Here is a 24,064-nt window from a genome sequence, read left to right on the forward strand (position 1 = left end):
TTTAAAGCCGGATTAGTTCTGCGATTACTTCCTAGTCTCCGCGTGAAAAAAAAAAAAAAAAAATATCTGCGTTCGCCAATTTTTCCATCGTTTGTCGCGCGTTATTACGCGTTGTTACTTACGGTTTATGTTCGCGAAGTAGACTTTCGCGGCGAGTCAGAAAGCAATGCAGGGTGGATGCACCGGCATACCTATAACCGGCGCATAACTAATAATCGCGCAGCAGGATCGCTGTACCGGAAGGCACGCTCTGCGTGTTCCGCTGGAAATGGAAATTCTTCCTGCCGCTCCATCGTCTCGTTAATTGCCATCTTCGCCGATTAGGTTCACGCGCTTCTCGTATTCACCTCGGGCCTCCTCATTTTTTTCTCTTCAATGTTCGTGCGGTGGGAGTCCAGATTGGCCTTGGACGTTATAATCGCGGACGTGCGCGCTCTACCGTCGGCTTAATAATTCATTTATTAACGCGAGGAAAATTTACGGCGATCTAAGTTATCGCGCGGAATATTCAGAAGCTTAATTCTATTTCTTTACTTTTTAAGTAATTTATTATTATTATTATTATCTCTTTCTTTCTTTTTTTTTTTTTTTTATTACTGTTACCCGCGCAATAACTGTAACGACGTATCGCGGCTGAGCCAAGTTTATCGCTCGCGGACTTTTTCTTTCCGTTGTATTATATTAGACTTACGTTGCGCAACGTGAACGAATTAATCGGCCACGTTCCGACAATTCTCTCACGGCTTTTCCCCGCGAGAGGAGAAACCGAGCGCGTGCTCAAGAGCTTCCGCAAGCTCGCTGAATTTCTACGCCTGGCCGGCAAAAGGCCTATGCCCCACCTCTTCAGACCCCGTTCTTCCGTCGGTGCTTCTTGCGCGTCGGATCGCGCTGTCGCAGAGATTTTCCCACGGATACCAGAGACCGCCGCGGCGAAATCGCGAAAAGAGAATTCCAATAGGTGGAACACGGCGTAAAAGCGCCCGCGCGCGTCACTCGAGTTTGTTTTATTGGATAGAAGACTTCGCCCGAGAATATTTTTATTTTTTTTATTTTTTTTATTGACGTTATCATGACAGATCGTTGTCGGGGGTGCGGCCCTCGACAGTTTGTCGAATGAATGATGACGCCCTGAGTGATGCGCGCGCGTTGCCGAGAGCGAGCTAAAAAGCGCGAGCCGCGGCGAGGACTCCGGTAAAAACACGAGTGCGAGAGAATTAAGTGGGCTTCATCTTTTTCCTTCGGGTGCTTTCAATATATCACCATTTATGAGCGAGGGTAACAAATTGTTTTCTTATTCTTGCCGGAGAAGAAACGTGAAAGAACGAAAAAGCGTACGAACTTTCTTACTTACTTCTTCGGGAGTCGCAAATTACCCGCCGACCTCCAAAATATTACTAAGTAATCGCAAAAAAAATAATTATAATAATTATATATAAATAAAATAATAAAAAAATAATTTCTAAATAGAACAAAATAAGATTAATAAATTATGCGTGTCTCTTTGTAATATAATGCGTCGCGACAAGTGCACTTCCATCAATGTTTCCGAAATCTGAGATAGAACAGTGCACCGCTCATCGTATTTTAATACGATAGCCCGCAGCTATCGTTGAGCCCGCGACATTCTATTCCCTTTTACATCGTCGGTATAAACCCTCCTCTCTCCGTTATCGCGTTTCCTCGTAAACGCGCGCGCAGGCCTGATAAGGTCAAAAGAAACGGCGGACGACATCGCGACGCCGTTAGTCGTCGAGGCGATCGGATCCCGTAGGTCGCGCAAATAAAATTATACAAGCCACGTACGAGAGAGCTACTGGGAATCACTTGACTCTATAATACTCGACCTCGTCTGTCGCCGACTCGGTCCGAATATCGTCGCGCGCCATGGGAAAAAAAAAAAAAATAAAAAGAGAAAAAGATTGCGCAGTATCTCTCCTTTATAACCGCTCCACTTGTGAGAATTGTCTTGCGCCTCGTAGGAAACGCGCCGGCGACTACAATTCTTCCCCGCGTTACCCTTCGCGACTACTCAAATGCAGGGACAAGAGTGACTTTTGACAATGCGACGGGGCGGGTTCGCCGTAGGGTTTAATATTAATAAGCGCGTAATCGAGAGGCGACGGTTCGGAGTTAATCTTGAAAACCAACGGATCGATGGCTGGCTCGCGAATCCTCGTAGCCCGAAGACGCAGTCCTGAGAACAACGGTTTACTTTAGAGGTGCTCGTGGGACCACCAGGGCCGCGGAGAAGACGATGACAAGAGTCGTCGAGGATGTAGCCGGCTCGCGCGAATGCGTATGATCGCGATATAAGAGATGGACGGACCTAGCGCGTCCCGGCGAAAGGATCATTGAGAGGATGCACAAGCACACTAGCCAGCTACGCGGTCCAGGTGGCCATAATGGTGGCTATCACGGAGCTAACAAGGGCCCGGTGAGAAGATGGAACAGCTTCCATGGCGGTGGCGGCGGCGGCGGCGGCGGTGGCACGGGTAATTTCAACGATGGCGTTGGAAACGGCGGCATAGTCACGAAAGCCTGCCAAGAGCCCTTCAGGGCTGTGCCTAAGGCAGTACAAGCCCTCAGAAGCGAGTCAGTCGACAGGACCCATCGCGCCCAGCCGCCACCACCACCCGCGTTTCCCAGGAGAAGGTTCTCTGTCTGGTAAGTCCTCCGCAGGATTACGTTGAGGGAATTTACGCTTTCTCGTTGCGACCGTTATTTATCTCGCGAGAGAGGAGTTCACGGGGCAACGAACGAGATTAATAAAAAAAAAAGGGCGATGCGAGGGGAAGGGATAACAGCTCTGGCGACGTCATAGAAATGTCTCATTACGTTGAGTGGATCCACGTGGCCGCGGTATTGCGAAATGGCACGGATAATTTCGCGAAATGGACCCGGGGTGGCGGGAACGTGATGGGGGATAAAAAGGGAGAAAGGACGCTCTGGCATGCGGAGGATCGTCCGACAATCGGACGGCAAGGTTCCCCGGTTCGCGTCGGAGCGAATTGTAACGAGCGCGTCCCCCGCGGGGATATTTCGGGAAATGGGGGAGGGAACGGGAAGGCACGCGGCCGGACAAAAGTTCGCGCTCCACCGCGAGGCAAAGTGAACGACGCGGCTGCTTTGATTGCTTTCCCTCCACCGGCGGAGCGAGAATCGAAACGCCCTGTCGAAACCGACGAATATACTCCTGGCTCGGCAAATAACTTTCGGCGAGAGAGATCGATCGCGCTCCCCGAGCTGAAGGCGGAAATGTCGGCGCGCGTGCGGATAACGGGTGACCTACATGCCTAACGAAATAATTATAATCCTGAGGAAGCGAGGCGAGTAAGCGCGACGTTTGCGGGGCTGATCCGCGACAGGGCTCGAGTGCCAGGGAAGCCGAGGAGTGTCATTCACGTCGAATTCAATTTTCCGCGACGTACGAATGCGAGCGCGGACACGCGATGCACACCCACACACGCACGCACGCGGAAGCGATGCGTTACGCATGCGTTACGCGTGCGTTACGCATCGCGGCTCCGTTTGTGCGCTCAAGTCGTCGAGGGAGGAGCGGGACAACACGCGGGTCAACAGCCTTCGACAACCTTACGGCCTTCTGCAACCTCTCCCTCCCCTCCCCCTCCCCCCCGCCCTTCACCCGGCATCACGGTTTTCCGATTCTCGGTCGGTCGAGCATCGATGCTCGATTCACGGTCGTCACCGTTAAATCGAGAGGACTTTCCGCGGCGAGCGATGCCCCCCAGGTAGGAAAGAGGCAAAACACCTCCGCGAACGAAACGAGAAAAAAGAAAGGTTTCTTCACTTTCTTATCAGTGGTGTAAATTTTTTACTTGTTTCAGCACTTGTGCACGAATAAGAAATCAATATTCTATAGGTATTTTGCCGTTAATGAAATATATGCAGTTCTCTCTTTCTCTATCTCTTCTTTTTTTTTTCTTTTTTTTTCCTTCGATATACTTATTTTGATTAATTGGTAGTTACGATAAGTGTTTTATTTTCTGATTCACGATGGTATAAGCTTAATAAATACGTTGTGATTGATTAAGGGGGATTCGTGATACTTTAGTTATGAGAAACGTTTTCGGGCGATCACATCTCGGCGGGTCACGTATAAAATTCTAGGGATATTGCCGAAAATTCGTTGCCCACGTGGTTAATTTGCGGGGCACCCTTTATGACGCCGGGGAACATCTGTCGATGGCGCTGTGGCATCTGATATTGGTGGTGGAGAGTAATGCCGGGACGTAGATTGGCGTCACCGGAATAATGGGTGTTTGCGCGCAAACACCCTCGCGTTGTCGCTCGATCCGAAACAATGCGAAATTGAGGGGTTTATATGGCGAATTTTGGAGTCCGCCGCTTTTTTTTACCTCGTCGAAATATGCGGTGCTTCGAAAAAAAAAAAGAGAGAGAGAGAGAGAGAAAAAAATCGGATTACTGACTGTTGGCGAAACACTGTTACCGCTTCATTCGAACAAATATATTTTATTCTTTTTCACTAGAATTTTTTTTCCAAGACCAATTAATTCCCGTTTAATTATCCGATCTGCTTCTAGGTTTAATTAATTCCCGACGAAAAGGTATTACTACAAAATTTCCTGAATGTAATCTATAAGTCTATATTTAAGACGCGCAATTAGTATCTACATAATTTCCAGCGTCTCTAATCGAGAAATATTTTTTTTCTCTCGCTGTTGCAGCTTTGGGAAGCGGACGGGTGGCAGCGCCAGGCGGCCGAACGAGTGCTTCGTCCTCGAGCCCTCCGAGATGATTGTCGTAAGTAGAACCTTGCGTTTAATAAAATGAAACCGCGCGAGAGGATGGCCCCGAATCGCCAACGATTGCGAGAAAGTTCAGCCGCAAAAAGAAGCGGTTCTATTTATTCAGTTTCACGAAAGAGCGGGCACGCACGTCGAGTCTCAATCAAAACTGAGCGAGCGTAATTTTTTTCCTTCTTTTTTTTTCTTTCTCTGGCCGGTTTATCGCGAAATGGGAAACAGTTGTGGCAGCTAGGCGTTTACGAGATATTCTGCGGGCACCGGACTGCGCGAAGCGTCGGCGATATCGGACGGCGAAAAGACAATGCGCCGCGGACACTCGCGAGACGCAACGCGGCGGACAGTTAATCGATAGTTTCTCTCGCGGCATTATGCCGCGGGCTCAGAAGAGTTTTGGAATCCGCCGTCACCGCTGCCGCGGCCGAGGGCTCGCTTTATTTCGTTACCAGCGGCGCGCGGTCGATTCTCTCGGCCGCGCCGAAATTAGGGCAAACTCCTAGATGCGATGGGATTGGCAATCACGAGTTCCTCGATGGAACTTGCCCCCTTTCATAAATCACTAATCCCGAAATGTGCCTTCGAACGTTTAATAAATCTTAGCCGAATAATGTATAAGTAACCGTTTCCATTTCATTTTTGATCCCTTTAATAGATCCCGCGTTGTGCGATTTATAATTTGAACGGGCGCTCTTCAACGAAATCGATTTATACGTAATAAGTCTTGGTGGAAAATAGCGGAAGAGAGTGATAAATAATTCAAGCGCTGTTACGATCTTCTTGTAAAAAATTAAAAAAAAGGAAAAAAGAAAGGAAAGAAATTAAATGAATGGAAAGAAAACGAACCGCGACGTCGGTTCGTTTTCTTTCGGAATGCCTGATGAGTTTTTATAAAAATCATTCTGTAAAATGTTAAACGGCCGCGTGAGCCAGGCTTAATTACGTTTGCAGTCGTAATTAATTGCAGAGTTACGTGGAATGTTCAGATATTGCAGGTGAACTTTATTCAAGCATACGAAGCTGTTAGGAACGCCGGTTTATGTCTCTAATTATACTGCGTGGACAGAAAATTAAGTTTCTGATTCGAGCTGCCATCTGTAACCGCGTTCTACGCTACTTTACCGACAAATTGCATGACACTACTTGTTGATAATCGATTAAGTTCTATTTAATTAGCTAATTAAGAAATAGCTGCTGTGAAAATTCCAATCTTTTAAATATTATACATTAATTTTTCTTTATTATATACGATGCATTTTACACAGCATCGTTAATTTTAATAGATAGCTGCGCGGTTCAATTCGAAAAAGAAACCTGTCTTTTTTTTTTTTTTTTTTAATATATTTTTTTATTAAATTCTACACAGCGCGTTGTATTACTCGAAATTCCTACAGCTTCAAGGAAAGAAATATTAATGTTATACATTTTATTTATCCGATTCGGTTGTAATGGTTTAGCTATGGTTTATCAGATTAAACTGATTTAGTTTCGCGTTCGATATCAATCAGATTCAGCTTTCAATTACGCGCCCGGCTTACTCGAATACAATTTGTGTCCGAGCTTTGTGTTAATCGACGCACCCCTGCGCCCGATTTCGCCGCATCCGAAACAGTTCGCCAGCGGTTACGTCTCTCATAACAACCCCCGCGCATTGTTCTCCGTCGCTGCTGCATCGAACTTTGAAATTTCGCAGCGCGCATACGCTCGTTTTGCACGAGCTGTTATTTCAAAACCGTTAATTATAAAAATTCATCCGGCTCCGACCTCACGGGGTCCCCCCCCGTGAACCGCGGAACCTTTTCCACCTACGATCGACGTTTCGTCCACGCGGCAGGGAAATAACACAATTTATAATGGAATTTGATAACGCAGGTGTAATTTACCTTTTATATTTACTAGAATTTTATCGTTGTTTGCGGCGCCGGTTTTGTTTCGCGAAGCGATTGTGAAAGGGGATTTTATTCAAATTAATATACGCGCTTCTGGAAGTATTAGAGGCGGCTCGGCTGATTTATTTCATTTGACCGCGCTCACGCGAAATATCGACGGCGGCGGGTGGGGGAGGAGGAGAATTTTTATCGTTAAGGACAGGAACGTTTATCGGCACCGACGAGTTCCGGTCGTACGAGCGGAATTTTTTTTTTTTTCCTCCCTCCGCGCGACGCGCCGGAAAAAATATCGGCGGTGGGCAGGTAGTACACGCGAGTTCACGTGTGTCCTCGGGCGACTCTGTGACCTGTACGCGAAAGGTTTGGACGTCTGACCTTTAACCTTCCTCCCGCTACCGCGGCACTTTATCCCTGTCGCTTCCCTTACACGCGCCGCCCGAGAGCTCGTAGCGACGGGGTTCCATCGCTGACGCTTCGGATGAAGATTAATCATCGCTCCGAAGTCTACTTGCGGACAAATACCGCATCTTAATGCCAGAAAAAGAAACGCACGCGACTAATATCGCAAATAAGTATAAATATGTTTCTTTTTTTTTTAATGTAAATCTATTTCCACATCGCGTATTCGTATTACTATATTAGTATAATATTTTATATACATTTAATATGAATGCTGACAGCTCGGGTATCTTCCTCTCGACGTTGTTCTTCAATTAATTAGAAGTTATTTTAGACGCGTCGCTTCTTAAATGTCAAAGGACCAACAATCCGCGGAGTTATAAATGACGATCGGGGAGGGGGAGGGAGGGGGATCCTTTCGTGCTCTTCATTTTTCGTGCCGTTTTTGTTTGCGCGAAGCTTTCGCCATTTCTCTTTCCAATTAATATTTATTCCCGCGGTCGTCGCGGCGAAACGAGCGAGCCGTCAGCGCAGAGACTGAGAAAACTGGTATTACTCGTGGAGGGGACGTTCTCGCTCGAGAGCAAAGCAGCGCGCGGGATGCGGGCATTAATTGCATAACCGAGCACGTCTTTCGCGTGCATCCTTCGATTCATTAGCGCGTGCAATTTTCAAGAAGCTTATCTCCAGTGACGAAACGGCGTCGGGCGCCTGGCGCCGCAGCGCATAAAATCGTCTTTGTTTCTCGTGGAGAACACGATCGCTGGATCGCGGTCCGCTTGCAGCGGAACGGGAAGACGTCAAAAAAGCCGCAGATGGAAGAATAAAGGCCGGTCCCTTTTTTTTTTCTTTAGCTTTTTTTCTATAGGTATTTTTCTTTTTTTTTTTTTTTCTCTCTTTAAGGTTTTCCTTGTTTCATTAATGATAACGTTCGGCTTTATACGTTCCAATACGTTTTGCGATTTACATTTTAATTATCGGCCAGTGTTTATCGGCCTTTACGATCTGTCGACCGGATAAAATGGATAAATTAAATCTTTTATAATTGCTGAAGATTCCAATTACGTCGGGCGCACATTTGTAAAATATGAAAAGGGGAGGGCATTAAAAATTGCGCCGAGCGATGACGATCGACCGATCTCACTCGTTATCGCGGCGTAACGATAATTAAAACGAAGCCCGTCAGCATTTTCGCCGGCCGTTGTCTCGTTTATCGGGAAAATCGTCATTTGCGTCAGGAAAGGCAGCGTAACTTCCGGCGGGATGATATCGTTCTCCATGAAAGTTATCTTTGCGAGGAGAAACCTCCTGTTTACGCGGAAAAGTACGCGCGGCGCGAGCGCTCGGCCAATTTCCATCGGGAAAACCGATAAACCGGGGACGAATCGATCATTACGGGGCGCCGTATATGGAACGAACAAATACGGAAACTTTGCCTTCGTCGGGGACACCAACAAGTTGCAGCTGTAAATGCCGTTGCGCCGCGAATAATCCGCTCGGCGGGCATTACTCCGCTTCCGATCGCGCACGTTTCTCTCGTTTCGCCGTGGCTAATACCGGACTATCCGAGGGAAAAGTATTCTGCGTGAATTTACAAAAGGGAAAAAAAAGAAAAAAAAAGAAAAAAAAAAACAAGAAATAAAATAAAATGTGCCGATAGCGACGAAATGAAGAGGGGGATGGAGAGGAAATAATCGCGCGCGATTGAAATGTTGTAATTTCCGTGCCGGTCTGTTCCACATACGTGCGCGATCAATTATGCAATTATATAAATTGCAATCTTTGTCCTATGATTATTTCTCGCCGACCTAGATGCGAGGCGCAGGCCAGCCTTTCTACGCCGAGCGCGGAAAGTAAATCGTGTAATTTTCAAGTTCGCTTATTGATACGGAGCGTTGCCTTCCTTTTTCCTTCGAGTCTAACGGCGACACCGAAAATAAAACGTTAACGGGAATAATTTCGATATAAATACGAGCGCATTTATGTAAGAAGCGCGAGGAGCGCCACATCCGCCGTGCGTAAGCGCCTTTGGATAAGGATTCATTACGGGAACCTCTGCGTACAGGAAGTTCGAGTATAATCGGGGCCGTGACTCGTCATGGTATTACTCAGATTTCAGTTTTATCTTCGGACTCTTTTAACACTCCGCGAAGGGGGCCTCTCCGCAGGATATTTATACGACGCGTACTTAGCGTTAAATGTAGCTACTTAATATTCATGCAGCGCTAAATGAGATTTTCATATTAAACAAGCAAAACTCGTAAGCCAAGCGTCGCGATTTTATTCAGGTTCCTCTCCGAGAACTCAAGAAACGTTTTAGCGCAGTAATAATATAATTATAGGTATTTATTATTTATTAAATACGTATATTCAATACGTTCACGTTAATGGACCGAAGATTGGATGCTGCGCGCTACGTTTTTCATATCGCGGTGAATTTTCGTACGGCGACATCGCCATAATTGATTTTCAAGCATGAGACGAGAAGTTCGAGATCTGAGCCTCGAGGATGCGATTTGCTCGGGTATACTCTGACATACTTCGGGCGAACTCTGACCGTGCCTTCTACCCTCTGGCACACTTTGCCGTATCCAATCCGATATAAAGTTTACTCTAACTGTTGCGAGTTATGCCAGCTTATCATAACACACTTGGTGTTTCAATTATAATACACGCTGAATTTTCCGCCACGCTGACACTCCGACGTTTTGACATTCCCGTTACGCGCGGCGTTATGGCGCTTTAATTGCCTCGCGAGCTTCTTTTTATACATATACATATATATGGAAAGAGAGAGAGAGAGTTTTTATTGGAATATATATAAAAATGTTACTCCGCGGAATTTCGCAAATGTTTCTCGGCCACATAATTTTTATAATTTGCTTATACCGCGCAATATCAAATATCTCTCCCTGGTACATGAATATTGGATCTTCCTAGAATCTTGCAGGGTTTCTATACAAATTGTTCCGTAACTTAATTATAAATTATAATATAGCTGTGGAGGGGAGGGCACAACTTCTTCATAGTTAATACTTCGTGCAGCCGCGGGGGCGACGGAAAATGTCAAGTAGGGTGACGAAGTGTCGCCTGTGACGCCGACCTATTTTGAATAGCAAGCTCGGTTAATAACGACACGTTCGTTGATGCCGTAAAAGGGCTTCATTAACCTGTATCGCGGACGCGCAGCGATTTTCGTCCGCCGCGGTAATATCTCCTTGGCGTTTTAGCGCGAGGACGGAATTTCTCGGTCCGGCAAATATATGCCGAACCTCGCGCCGGTTTCGCCGGAACGGGAAAAACGGAAAAAGAAAGCGGCCAGTTTCATTCCGAAAATAAATCCTCACTGAGACAACGTGTCTACTCTCCTCTCTCGGTTTAGGGCGAGGCCGCGCTGCAAGAACTACTCGTTCGCTTTTATTTTTTTTTTTTTCCTCGCTCGCGAATTCCGCCGAACGTCTGCGCGACTCGAGTTTAGAAACGCACTTCAGTTGCGCGAAAATCGGATTTCGCAATATAATTAAAAAAAAAAAAAAAAACTATATTTTGAAATTAATCGCACTGAGAGAAAAATATAATTACTTTCGACCTTAATTATAATTTTGTACGTTTAACGAGAAAATACAATTGACTCAATTACGACGGAAACGGATCTGTGGTTTAGAAAATACAATCATACAATTGTAGCTGGGGCTGAATTTTTCTCTCCGCGCGGTGCTCGGGCAACCATCTTAATTAATCGGCGAAATCTTATTAATTCAGGACGGCCACAGCCGACGGTACACTTTGAACCCATTCGCGGGCACCGCGGTTCCTTGGCCTCTTTCAGCTCGCGCTCCAAGTCGGCACACATCCGGCGCTCAGGATGCACGCTATCTCTTTTCGTTATTGAAACGGATCTTTAATTTCCTCAGTTAAATCGCGCCGAGCATTACGGAATTATTTCCCGTTATCTCGCGCTCACGTGTCTCGGGCTGTGCTTCGACGCGGATTCACGCTCGCGAATGCTCGCCTCTCGCCACTATTCCCAGACTCGCGAACAGATCAAAATATAGTTGGCACGGCTATTATATCGCTGGAAATGGTGGAGTCGCGTTACGTTTACGGCTGAAGGGAGGGGGGGGAGGTATCGTGAAATTATAGTCGAAGCTATTTTCTCAGCGCGAAGGCACGCGGCACGGCCGACCTAGATTTCTTTCCTCGCCGAGTGTCGTTTAGATGCACCTGCAACCTGTCGACCGTTCGCCTGCTTTTGCCGTATTGACGAGAGGCAATACCGAGCTACCTCGGCGTAATATACGCTTGACCGATTACGGGTTACGATTGTGCGCGCCGCTGGAAGCCGTTCGTACATCGGTCGCACATTATCGCGTTACCCCATGCGACCGTGTGACGCGCGAGTGGGCGAAGGTGCGACACGCGATACAGCCCCGGACTGATGCATCGATCGTGTGTCGATTCGCCGAAGTGTGGACGCGCATACACATCGTGCGTCCGCGCGCGTTCGTACGACGATATCTTTCATTCATGCCGCACGACCCCGGGAGTAGAACCGCGTGCGAACCGAACGGAGGTGACTATTTGCCATTTCTCGCGAGGGAGCGCTTCTTCAATCGCCGCGATAACGCGCGCGATAACGGCGACACGTAAGTCCAGAAGCCGTGAATAACGGCGCTGCCCGACATCTCGGATCAGTGTAAACTGATAACGTTCTCTGCTCCGCGGCTTATCTTAGCACACATACTTTCTTCCGAGAAATAACTCCTTTATTTTTCTTCTTTTTTCTTCTTGCCTTTTCTTTCTTTTTTTTTTACTCGCGTGAGAACGCCAGTGTATCTCATCTCCCGGAGTTCGCGAGCAATTATGCAGCTGGATAGTCTCTTAATTAAAATGTTATTAAGAAACTCGGGGAGAGGCTGGTTTAGTCGGCCGAGGGAGCTTCGCGATTTGTTGTCCGAAGGCCTCGGGGCTCGTTAACGTTAAAGCACGCCGAGTTTAGGGACGCCGCAGCTCGCAAGAAATTACCGGAGAGACGAACGCGAGTCGGCGAATTAACGACGCGGCTGCATTCATCTCGCGCGGGGGTGCATAAATCGACGCCGCCTGGAACGGTATTCTCCCTCGAGCGGTTGACACTGCGTTCTCTCGTAGAGATGGAGGACGTCTCCCGTGATTGCGGCGGCGATTAGGCGTTCGCGCGACAAAAAATGAACATCCGCGGCGAGGAAGATAGCGTGCTTATCGCGCCGCACGCCGCGGACAAGCCGCCGGCGACTTTAGTTGCTTCTCGCGTCTCGTTCGTTGCGGTTGACGTCGCCGGCCGTGCTTTTAAGAGCGTTATTAAAAGCCACGATAGCTCGTATCTTGGACGCGTAGTGATTAATCGAAAGCGCGAGGTGACGACCGACTGAATCTGATCGATAGGTCGGGAAGGTGCGGTTTATAATAAAAAAAAAAAAAAGAACGATCGCGAAGGTGATAAATTGACGGATCACGTGTGGCTTCAAGATCGATAGCGATTGATAGGCTCCGGAGTGCAGTCGCGACAGGATTCACCTCGTCAGTTTTGTATTATTGACTGGTTCCTTGAACGTCGTATCTTCGCTCGTGATTCTTTTTTTTTTCGGAAGCCCTAAGGGTTCTTCGAAGCCATTTTATCGCCTAGCGCTTCCTGGTACGACAGACTTTGATACGGCTGACTGACGCGGTTTTACATGTCTCATAAATTTTTTAGTGAAATATTATTTGATTTTTCTTGCAATTATAAGGTGTAGCAACTTTCTTTTTTCTCTCGGAGAAAGTGTCTTGGGTTTCTTTCTTTCTTTCTTTTTTTTTTTTTCGTTGGTTGTGAGAATTTTAAGTTTTCTGTTTCGGCAGTCTTTTCTCTACGCTGGAAACAGTATTTGCGCGCTATGCAAATTTTCGCCTCTCGTTCGATTGGAATGCAGGGTCGCTATTTTTGCCATTCTCTATGACCAGCCGACGGTGTCGCTGTTTTTAACGAATTCCGCGGGCATGTCCACGAGGCAGAGAACTCAACTCGGAATCGCGGCTTCCACGCGTACCCATGCAGAGGGCTCGTCCGTGTGAAGCCAGCACTTCTGCTGCCGTCGGATACAAGAAAAGGCCCAGAACTATACACTGCCTGTCTTACTCTTTCGCGGCGTCGCCGGCAGTTATCGCAGATCCGCTTCTCGGCAATATCGGCGAGTTATAAGAAGAGAACAGACATATATTTTTGACTCTCTCTTTTTACGGCTATACTCGGTGTCGTACAATCGTACTCGTCGCGGTAGCCCACTGTAATCTCGATGCCTTCATCTAGTCGAAGATCAATTGCGAATAACGTTTAAACTTAACAATAAAATAAAATAATTTTGTAACAATTGCAATTTATATTATGTTTGTTAATTTATACTATGAATAAACTGCCTTATATTATATATATAAAGTTCTTTTTTATTGCCTTTGCGGGCTACACCCTATCAATGCTGGCTTCACACGGACGAGCCTCTGCATGGGTACGCGTGGAAGCCGCGATTCCGAGTTGGACTCTCTGCCACGAGGTCCGCTCGCTTGCGACCCGAGTTTTTAGTGCGACGCCAAATGGCGCATCAAGCGCACAGGAAGAACCGAAAATAAAGACAGGCGCCGCGATGCATAAAACACACTGCCGCTCGCGGAGGTCCCGGGGAGAGAAAGAAATTTTTAGCCGGATGCGTCCGGCGTGTAGCCGCGCGCGGTAATGCAAACTCCTCGTAGGACACGGTACGGACGACAGTTCATGCGCTCGCGTTCATCAACGCGCTCGTAATTTACATCTTATCCGACATTCATCCGCGCCTCTTCTCTTTTTATTTATCCGACTTTTTTTCTCTTTTTTTTTTCGCACCGCGTCGTCGAATTGCGGCTTCAAAATTTGCAGGCGACCTCGCGCGACGTACGACCATCGCATATAATTCGTCGTTGCCCGTGATAACGAATGGTGTACAACTAAATTGGATAACGCAAGAGAAAATAAATCCTTGATTAAAATATGTTCTCATTCGTGAAAAAAAAAATCTTTTAATTCGTTTATTTTTCCATTCGATGATATTTCTTGAATCAGTTTTCTTTTCCAAAAGTCTTATCTTTGCTTCACAAACAGTTCCCTATTTTTTTTTAAATCCTTTTTGAAAGGTTGAATTATCTTTTATGCTAACATATGTCTCCGATATTCGATGCCTATTTCTTTAGGCAACGTCGGTAGGACGTTTTTTTTTTTTTTTCTTTCCTTTCTAATACAACGTGAAAGAGCAATCGGCGTTATCGTACAGAAATATTTTAGTTCCAATTAAATTCATAAGATTAAGGGATGAAAGAACTAAGAATTATCTAAATCTAACAAATCTAATTTCTTATCGGACTCTTTATTAAATCGAGTTTCAAGAAACATCACGATGATGAAAAGTAGTTTATAAAACGTCATAATTCATTATTGTACATTAATTAATTTTATTTCGTATATTATAGACACGTTTATTAAACCTATTATTTATTGGTCGGCTTTATATTAATAGATTTATTTATCATATACAATAAATTGTATATTAAACGCTGACTTTTTTAACAAATTAAATCCTTCACTCTGACTTATCTAAAGCGAAGTTCTTTTTATGCTCCATTAATTTCGTATTAGATTTCTTAATTTCTCGGCGTCGACAAGAAAATTATACGCCGCTACGAGCCTTTCTACGTTACTGAGCGCCTAAATCACGTGACCGTGCGGTCGGTCTTTAGCCCTTGAAGAATTGTGAACGATTCAGTTCTGCACGAGACGCGTCGTGTGCGAGGGAAGCACGCGTGTCGACCGCGAAACCCGATCCAGGCCAGATAATTGCATTAATAATTCCGTGAAGGCCGATTCCGTCGGCGTTCGAGCTCAAGATCGCGAAGTTTGCAAGGTGCCGTTTGACTAATATAAAAAAAATGCAGAGTTACATGGTGGGAAATCCGAGTTTTTGAAGAATTCAAGCCAACGTGACACGACCGAGAGAAAAAAAAATATATATATACATATAATCGACTCAATCTTTTCCACCGTCGGACAGGTTGAGTCGGCTGTATTTATTCGTTAGAAATATCACGAAATTATAGCCGAGGCCGAAAGTAACTAAAGTTTTCTCAGTGTACACGATTGATCGGCGAGATATGACGTCTGCGAATCGATTTGCGTGGCGATGACGGTGAAGAAACCACGTGGACGCCGTGCACGGTCGGACGTCTTGTAATTCCGATTGAATATCCCGGGGTTGATTATTCGCGATGTTGAAACACACGAGCAGGACTGGACGGCCTCGGATTGTCGTAAGAAAACGGAAAGGACGTTCGTTGTCCAGAAGTTGGCCCGGCACGCCGAGAACCCTGTCGATCGTGTCGTCCGAGGTAAAGAAATCCATAATCTCATAAAACTTTTACAAGTTTAATCCATCACGATTCATCTACATAATTCGCTTTCATAAACTCCCGTCTACATATAATAAAATTTATATTTGACAGGAAAAATATATATTATGTGAAAATCGCGTTGATTAATTAAAAGTGATTTTCCACCGAAGTTCCGTTTTCGGTGAAAAAAACATATTAATTCGAACTGAAATAAAGCTGCGCGAATAAATTCATTATACGATTTATCGATCTTTATATCGCTGTACAAATTAATTTTCTTCTTTGCGCTAAATATTACTTTTATTTCGTCGAGTTCGGGGCTGTCATGATTCACGCAATTTTATAAAAGAGAATATTATGTACAAAAATAAAAGAAAACGTATGTAAAACGAAGTAGACCAGATATACGTTCCATTTTACCGCCACATCCGCTGCGGACAGAGCGCACGAGCGTTTATCTCTCGTAAGGATTTTAATCGCCGGTTGTATCTTCTGTTGGGAAAACGGTCGTTCATTTCACATCCAGTTACGATTATACGCTGATATCTCAACTTTCGGTTCCCCTTACTATTAGACCCCCGTTCTTTTCTTTTACTATTAGATTTCCCTCCTTCTCAGATCTTCTTAGTACTACTTGATAACGCGCGATACGAGCGATCGCGGTTAAGAACGGGGTCATTAACGCCCGGAATCGGGATCGACTTGAAAGAGATATTAAAAAAAAAAAAAACAGCGACGAAGCGTCAGGGACGCTTCGTATGATCGTACATACCGTACGTCGTTTTGTACGCCGCGCGTTTGTGTGCACGTGGACCGTGTGCCGCCTACGCGGGTCGAAGGTCCCACGCAGAGATTGAGCGCACAATGTAGGAGACCGACAAACGGAATGAATGAGAGCGTATAATTGAGAGAGTATTTCTCGTTTAGCCGTAGCCGCTCCGCGAAGCACGGATAGCACTGGAAGAGAATTACGTTTTTATATCGCGGAGCATTGTGTTACGCGCTCTGTGTCAGTAATCGCTTCAATTAAATTCAATTTTATCGTCTGTCGCATTGATAATTTTAATAAACGGCCGATTAGTCCAAGCAGTTTTCAATTTATAGACGAATAAGTCACGACGTGCCAATTATGCATTTAAAAAAATATTATTTATATATATATATCTTTTTTTTTTTTTTTTGAAAGATGCATTGTGTTTTTGTTGTACAAATGGAGTTTGATGAAGACGCGAGCATATTGTTCGAACACGAATGCGCTGAGTGCAGCGCGTTGAAATGCATCGCAAAACACTTTTGCCAAATAACTCTTCGTTGTTTCGCGTTCGCACTTAATATGCACGTAATTGTTTACAATACGGCCGTTACGTCAAAAATACACGCGCATTCTGCACTCGGCCGTTTACATGCATTGCGCCACGGTTGCGTTACGCTTTCGATCGCTAATTACGTATAACGCGCGTCCTTTCGGAACGAGTGTTATTAAGCAAAGAAAATAGGGAGAAACTAGAGTCGCGGAGTACGCTATTTGGTTACGGCCATTGTACGAGAACAATTGACGTCGAAGTTGTTAATGTTGGCATAATGTCGGGATTAGTTTGCAGTTCTTTAAACGATTACGCGGAACAAAGTGGCCGTGAGCTCGTATTATTTCGGAAAACTCCCGGGTGACGCGTCGGATTTATTTCCACCCGAACAATGAAACACAGTAACTTTATATATATATTTTTTTTATCTACAACGTATTATATTTTTTATTATTTATATTTTATATGTCGCGACCGCGCGGAATTGGAACTCCGTGTCGCTCGATCGATTGATCGCCTTGGGAAATTGAACTTTCATCCCGAAATTGACTAAACGCTCATTGTGACAATCGAATCACGAGGGAGCGGTGCCGGGAATGGAACGTATAACCAGCATATCTACCGGAAGTCCGGCCTACGAGTTCCGGTCCGAGGCGCACTCGTCTCATTGTCTTTTTCATTCTCTCTCTTTTTTTTTTTTCTTCCGTTTCTGTTTTTTTTATTTTTTTTTATGCTGCTGTTCAGCAACGAATGCTACTACCTGTCAACCGGAAAAAAGATCGTCGCGAAAGGTAAAGACAGATGGCATTGTCGTGGTTTGCTGATAATTAAAAGCTCGAACTGGCAAGCATTCGCCAATAACGTAATGTTCGGTTAACAACGACGAAATTAATTAGCGCAATTATGTTGCGCGCATTACGATTGTCAGCGTGTAAATAAATTATATTTAGGGCAGTTTAGATTTTAATTTATCTTTAATTTAATTTAATTCGCTTTCCCATGTCGGCCGATCAATTATCGATGATTATTCAAACGTTTTATCACATACACGCGCGTGATCACTTGCTGACCAAGATCAATAGACCGTACGCGCTGCACATAATTTATTTATAGTTCGCTTATTGACTTATAAACCGGCATGTCCTTTGCAGATCGACTACCCGGAAGTTCATGGCGGAGGGAGGATGCATCGACCACCGCACCCCCACCCCATAACTGACCACCGTCAGGTGAACCTGGTCTTCGATGACACGGTAATATTTAATTCTTTTTCTTTTCTTTTTTTTTTTTTTTTTTAATGTATGACGATCCTATCTATTAATTTCAATAATTCGTTAAAATAACATATCAATCTCGCGCGATAAAATATCTCAGTGAATTATCTTTATCAAAACGTAAACTTGACGAGCTTTCGTCACGCAATCGGACCATATATTTACCTACTCTTAACCTCGGCTTAACAATTTTATGGTGCTCCTAGCGAGCAGATATAATCGAGGCTTAGCTTTTCCCTTAACGGCGTATAAATGTCCATGATAATTCCGATCGGAATTTAAAAGCTCGGTGCCGAGCGCGTGCTCGGCGGAGTACCTGCAGCCCGCGGTTTCTTCCGGCGGGGGCAAGAAGCTGAATGAGAGAGAAGCAATTTGGAAAGTGGGCGCGGGGGGGAGAGGGACAAAAGGAAAAGTGAGATACACGGGCACGGACGACATAACGGGTCGTATAAATCATCTGCCGGGTCGGACAGTGGCCTTTGAGCGGTTACTATCCGTTGCTGGATGGATGCTTTGAGCGGACCAGCGACGCTTCTCTATCCCTCGGCCGCCTGCCTCGCGTCTTTTTCTCTCTTCTAACCCGCCTTCTCCCTCGTTTCGCTTCACCCTCCCTCGCCCCCGTCTCTTTCTTTCTCTCTGTATCTCTCTTTCTCTCGTTCCTTTGCGGCTCGATCGACCGTCCGTCGACTCCTTAAGCGCGTTTCACACGACCGCTTGGACTTTCTATAGAAGAGGCCCTCCTCTTAAGATCAATTCAAAGTGGCGTTGTTGGCGTCAATTTACGTCATTGTTTGTTTATTGTTCCGCAAGACGATTAACTAATCGCGAGGGCCGTTGAATATTAATCGCGGGATCGCCGGCGCGTTCTTTCTCTCTCTTTTTTCTTTTTTTTTTTTTCCTTTTTTTTTCCCCCTCGTGCGTGCCTCGCAGTGTTCCTGTGACGTCGCGTCGGCCGCTGACACTCGCGTGGGCATTTAAATCGAAGCAGGCTGTATTACGTATTAAGCGCTATATTGTGCCTTTATTATTTTTAATCCCGGCTATTTCTGCCGGGTCTTGTCATAATCATTATCGATTCAGCATTATGCGACGCGATTATTTTGCAAGTTAATGAAATATCCTTCATTTTCCGCGTTCTTCGTGACGCTGGGCTGATTATTTGATGACGAGGATCGAAAGCTGGCTTCTGGCCCCGGCGTCAAGCTCGATACAATATGCACAATTTCGTGAAAATTCAAACGTGGGAGACCCGGGCATTGTACATCAGACATTATTCTTGTTTCCCCGCGGAGTAATTATTCGCGATCATTCATCGTTAAATTCACTTTCGCGCCGCGTCGAATAAAATCATCTCCCACACGAATCCGACGGTTATTTAAATACCGCTCTCGGTTAATAAATGCAAATCGCGCCCGAGCCTTTTCTCTCGTTATTAAATGCTCTGTTCCACAAGCAGGAATTAATTAGTCGAATTATTATTTAATTTTTATTTTTCCTTTTAATACTTCCCGGTAAGTTTATCGCCTGCCGTTATTAGTGAATAATTGTTGCCGCTATTAATTGTTATAATGAGGTCAGGTCTCTAATGGCGGTTTTACATATTAACGCGACATATTAATTAACAAAACGGGACGCCTTTTCCTGGAACGGTTGCGTGGAAAATATTGAGATTACGAAGACGCAAAACTCCGTCGCGTTTACGAGCCACCACGAAATTACGAATAGCGATATTGGATCTACCAAAGATACATGTGTGCGTACTCGGTTTAACGAGATTTGATTTAATTTAATTCCCGTACAATACGTGCAACAAAATTTCATTAACTGCCGGCCATTGTTGCGACCTCGCGTGAAGGCGGAAAATTTAATCTCCCAACCGATGTGAAAACAATTTTTTTATATGTCGATATTAATATTAACCCCGTTTTATATGTTCTTCCTTTGAATCCTACGAATTTATCTCGCGGATTAATTATGCGGTCCCGTGTTAGGTTCGTTCTAATAAATTATATTAAAATTTCAATTTACCCGTCTTACAAATTAAATTGCGACATGAGATAAGTTTTATACTCCGTGTAGTCTTCAAGAATCAGATTACGCAGCCATAAAACCGTGCAAGTTCGCGGGCAAAGTGTTAAGGAGATTCATGTCAAACTCTCAATAAAAAAAAATAAAAAAAATAAAATTAAAACAATTAAAAAAAAGGAAAAATGGGAAAAAGAAACAGTCGCGCGTGGAAGCTACAGGTGGCCCGGTGCTTCTCTTTCCCCGCCGAGCGATGTACAATCTCCTCCGCGCGTTGACACGCTCCTGTACCGTCGCCGTCGCTTGCAGGATCACGTGACCGTGCCGCGGTCCGTAGGGAATGCCGTGCGAGCGGCCGCCACGATGCGGGACGCGGGGGGACGCGAGTCAGTGACGGCGGCGGGTCGAGACGAGGCCAGTCCTACGTTTGCTAAGTTGATGACCGGCTGCGACGACGGACGCGAGTAGCCGGACGACACCGGACAGTCGGGCGCGTCGCGAGTTCCGAGGCGAGTCGTGCCGTGCGAGGAGAAACGACGCGGCGGTGCGTCCGTTCGCGAGGGACAAGGCGACCGGAGGCGGACGAGGCGCGCAGGAAGATGCGTACCGCGGTCGGCTCGGACCTGTCGTGATCGACGCCGAGGACAAACGAGCGACGAGGATCGCGGGCCCCGCTGGCGCGATGGACGCGTTCGGCGTGTATCAAGTGAGTGACCTCTCCTCTCGGAGGTGGACTCAAAATGGCCTTGGCTCTCGCCCTCGCCTGTTTCTCCGTCGCGGGCCCCGCGCCCTCCCCCTTCATCCGCGGAGGGTACTCGGGGCACGCGTCCTCGCGATGACATGACAACGATCGTCGCGGGCGTCTTGTTTTGCCCGACGAGTATGTACAACGCGGACGCGCGCGCGTGAGCACGCCCGCACACTCACGCAATCGTGCATGCGTGCGTGATATCGTGTCGTTGCGACCTAACCTAACTAAAGCCGTCCCAATCACGCCCATTCCTGGTATTTCCTACTTGGCTGCGAGCGCGCGGCGTCGTCGCCGATGTTTTTGTCTCCCTTCGCTCGGAATGATGCAGGTACCGGCCGTCCTCGACGTTCGGGCATGACGGAATCGCAGAATCGCTTTCGTGAACCGTTGTTATTGTTGCAATCGTGTGGGCTATCGAGGGGCTGCGAAGAGGAAGAGATCGGAACGGAACAGATGTTTAATTATCGCCACCGCGTGGGCTTTTATTTCGGCATTTTTTTTGTAATTTTCAGGATGCGCCTAAGCATATGTAAATAGCGTATTCGACTTTTTATCGATACTGAAGTACACTTCTAAAACTCTGTTTCTTTTTACTTCATCGTGCTGATTTTTTTATTGCGAATTTTTAGTGAGAATGTAGTACTGCGTATCCTATTATGTATTCATGTAACTTTTATATGGTATAATATATAATAGAGATATTAGAATTTAACTTTGTAATAATTTATCTGAACGCGTTGTCTCTTATACTATTTTAAAAATAAGAAACGTGGTATTTAGTTTAGGAGATATGTAAGAATGTATAAAGAAACCTATGAACCTAAGAAATTTTTTAAGTATTTTAACAAGATGTTTCCTTTACAGTTCTCGCAGGGCCTGACAGGCAGGCCGGAGCTGTATCAGAAGTCAAACAGAAGCAGTCACTCAAGTGACACAAGTTCGGCGTACAGTGGATCCGACACAATGACATCTGTACAAAGCTCGCTAGACGCGGATCCTGACGACGTGGATCTGTCAGGTCTCGTGGAGTCTATCGTCGACAGCGATGAGGAGGAAGATTTAGCAGAGAGCATGGACGTAAGAATCATAATTACATTATTTCCCAGAGATACATAAAGCTTGACTCTAATTTTAAATTGCTATCTTTTTTCAGAGTTTAACAGTGCGAGATCCTGTACGAGAGTGTTTAGAAAAGGATCCCGTTGACAGAACGGAGGATGACATAGAGACACTTTTGGAATTCACTCAGCAGTTGAAAGCTTTCACGAATATGACTTTGGCTGTCAGGAGAGCGCTGTGCGCTGTTATGGTATTTGCGGTGGTCGATCGCGCGGGTATGGTAGTCTTAAATGACGGCGAAGAGCTCGATAGTTGGAGCGTGCTCATCAACGGGGCAGTTGAGATTGAGCACAGTAATGGCGAGATTGAACAACTCGGTCTCGGAGACAGCTTCGGTATCTTGCCTACCATGGACAGGCTGCTACACCGCGGAGTTATGAGAACAAAGTACGTAATACGATTCTTTCCTACTTATTTACAGGCAGCAATGTCTAGACAGTTACGAGAAAATAAAAATGCAATTTTCTATCTACAGGTGCGACGATTGCCAGTTTGTTTGCGTCACACAAAGGGATTACTTTCAAATACAGCATCAAGGAGAAGAGAACACTAGGAGGCACGAAGAGAACGGAAGAGTAATTCTAGTGACCGAATTGCGAGGAGCTTTAGATGGCGCGGCCCGAAGAGGTCACGTAGTAATTCGGGGAACACCGGAGCGTTTGATGTTACAGCTTATTGAAGAAAACAGTATTACGGATCCTACTTACGTGGAAGACTTTCTATTAACTCATCGAACGTTTATCGATAGTCCGTTGTTAGTCGCGAGTCAATTGCTGGAGTGGTTCGACCAGGCGCAAGTGCGAGATCGCGTTGCTCGCGTTGTACTCTTATGGGTGAACAATCATTTTACCGACTTCGAGACTGATCCGGCGATGATGGAATTTTTAGAAGTATTCGAAAATGGATTGGAAAAGGAGAAAATGTTAGGACAACAAAGGTAAATTTATATTTCTCTATTTTAAAGTGCATAAAATAATATTGGGGATAATAATTGTTATTTATAATTCGTTGATTGATTTTAGGTTGTTAAATATTGCATGCGCCGCGAAAGCGAGAACGCGGAACGTAACGTTAGCCAGGCCAAACAGGGACGAAGTCCTAAACTTTAGCATTTTAGGAGGATTTGAGAGAGGTTTTGGTATATTTATCTCAAAAGTTGACAAGAGATCCAAGGCTGAAGATGTCGGTTTGAAGAGAGGCGATCAAATTTTAGAAGTAAATGGCCAAAGTTTCGAACACGTTAATCACACGAAAGCTCTCGATATTCTGAGAGCTTCTACGCATCTCAGTATAACTGTAAAATCTAATTTGCTTGGTGAGTTTATTTAATAAATTAAAAGTAATAAAATATATCTTTTTACCTACAATAATTAATTTTTTTTTTTTTATAGCTTTTAAAGAAATGCTTCAAATGCCAGACAATTCTCCAAGACCCCGAGGTAGAACAAATAAACCAGAAATACCCAGGCTTCAATCAGATCCGCGTGTTAGATTATCAACGCACGTGGATCCCTTGACTCCTGTGAATCCATTAAATCCTATGATTGGTGGAGTACCGTTATTAATTCCTGACAGTAATGTGTCACCATGCAAGGATGCTAAAAAAGAACACAAAGGATTTATGACTCTTGGACCTAAACGGCGATTACAGAAGGCACTTATGAAAATGAACATACTGCCAAAGAACACGATCAAGTGAGTGACGTGAAATATGTTTTAACAAATAATAATTAAATCTATGTAAATTTTTTTGCTGACAAAATATTTTATAAATTTAATAGCGACGGTGTACACGTGGATGATCCCCTCGCGCCACCGCATACACCACCGGGAACAGGGCTTACTCAAACTACTACTAATTTATACCATTCGAAAAGTAATCCAGATCTTACGTCGCTTTATTGTTACGATGATTTAAGGGCAAACGATTATCCTGAACACGTGCTCAAAGTATATAAAGCTGATCAAACCTGCAAATATCTCCTTATTCATAAAGAAACGACAGCGCACGAGGTGAGTAAACTTATGCTATTGAGATTAAATAACCGAAGAAAAACGTGTACGAATTATAATATAATGTGTTAATTTTTTATAG

General features: G+C 45.2%; 1 protein-coding gene across 11 annotated transcripts in view; it reads left to right on the forward strand.

Moving 5' to 3' along the window:
• The window catches only part of LOC139110492 (rap guanine nucleotide exchange factor 2), a 76,544-nt gene that overhangs the window by 41,822 nt on the left and 10,658 nt on the right, over positions 1–24,064 (forward strand). For 6 of the 11 annotated variants that reach the window (XM_070670305.1, XM_070670307.1, XM_070670309.1 and 3 more), the window contains exons 2-10: positions 2,218–2,664; positions 4,707–4,782; positions 17,952–18,053; positions 21,715–21,927; positions 22,004–22,356; positions 22,445–22,906; positions 22,992–23,284; positions 23,361–23,664; positions 23,751–23,982. In XM_070670305.1, the coding sequence (XP_070526406.1) occupies positions 2,360–2,664; positions 4,707–4,782; positions 17,952–18,053; positions 21,715–21,927; positions 22,004–22,356; positions 22,445–22,906; positions 22,992–23,284; positions 23,361–23,664; positions 23,751–23,982 (2,340 nt within the window). In that variant the 5' untranslated portion in view covers positions 2,218–2,359. Of the gene's footprint in view, positions 1–2,217; positions 2,665–4,706; positions 4,783–15,086; positions 15,494–17,951; positions 18,054–20,649; positions 20,806–21,714; positions 21,928–22,003; positions 22,357–22,444; positions 22,907–22,991; positions 23,285–23,360; positions 23,665–23,750; positions 23,983–24,064 lie in introns of those variants that run through there. The other 5 variants (XM_070670306.1, XM_070670316.1, XM_070670315.1 and 2 more) reach the window with 3 other exon arrangements.

This window comes from Cardiocondyla obscurior, linkage group LG20, assembly GCF_019399895.1.
Source record: "Cardiocondyla obscurior isolate alpha-2009 linkage group LG20, Cobs3.1, whole genome shotgun sequence".
Taxonomy (NCBI): Eukaryota; Metazoa; Arthropoda; class Insecta; order Hymenoptera; family Formicidae; genus Cardiocondyla; species Cardiocondyla obscurior.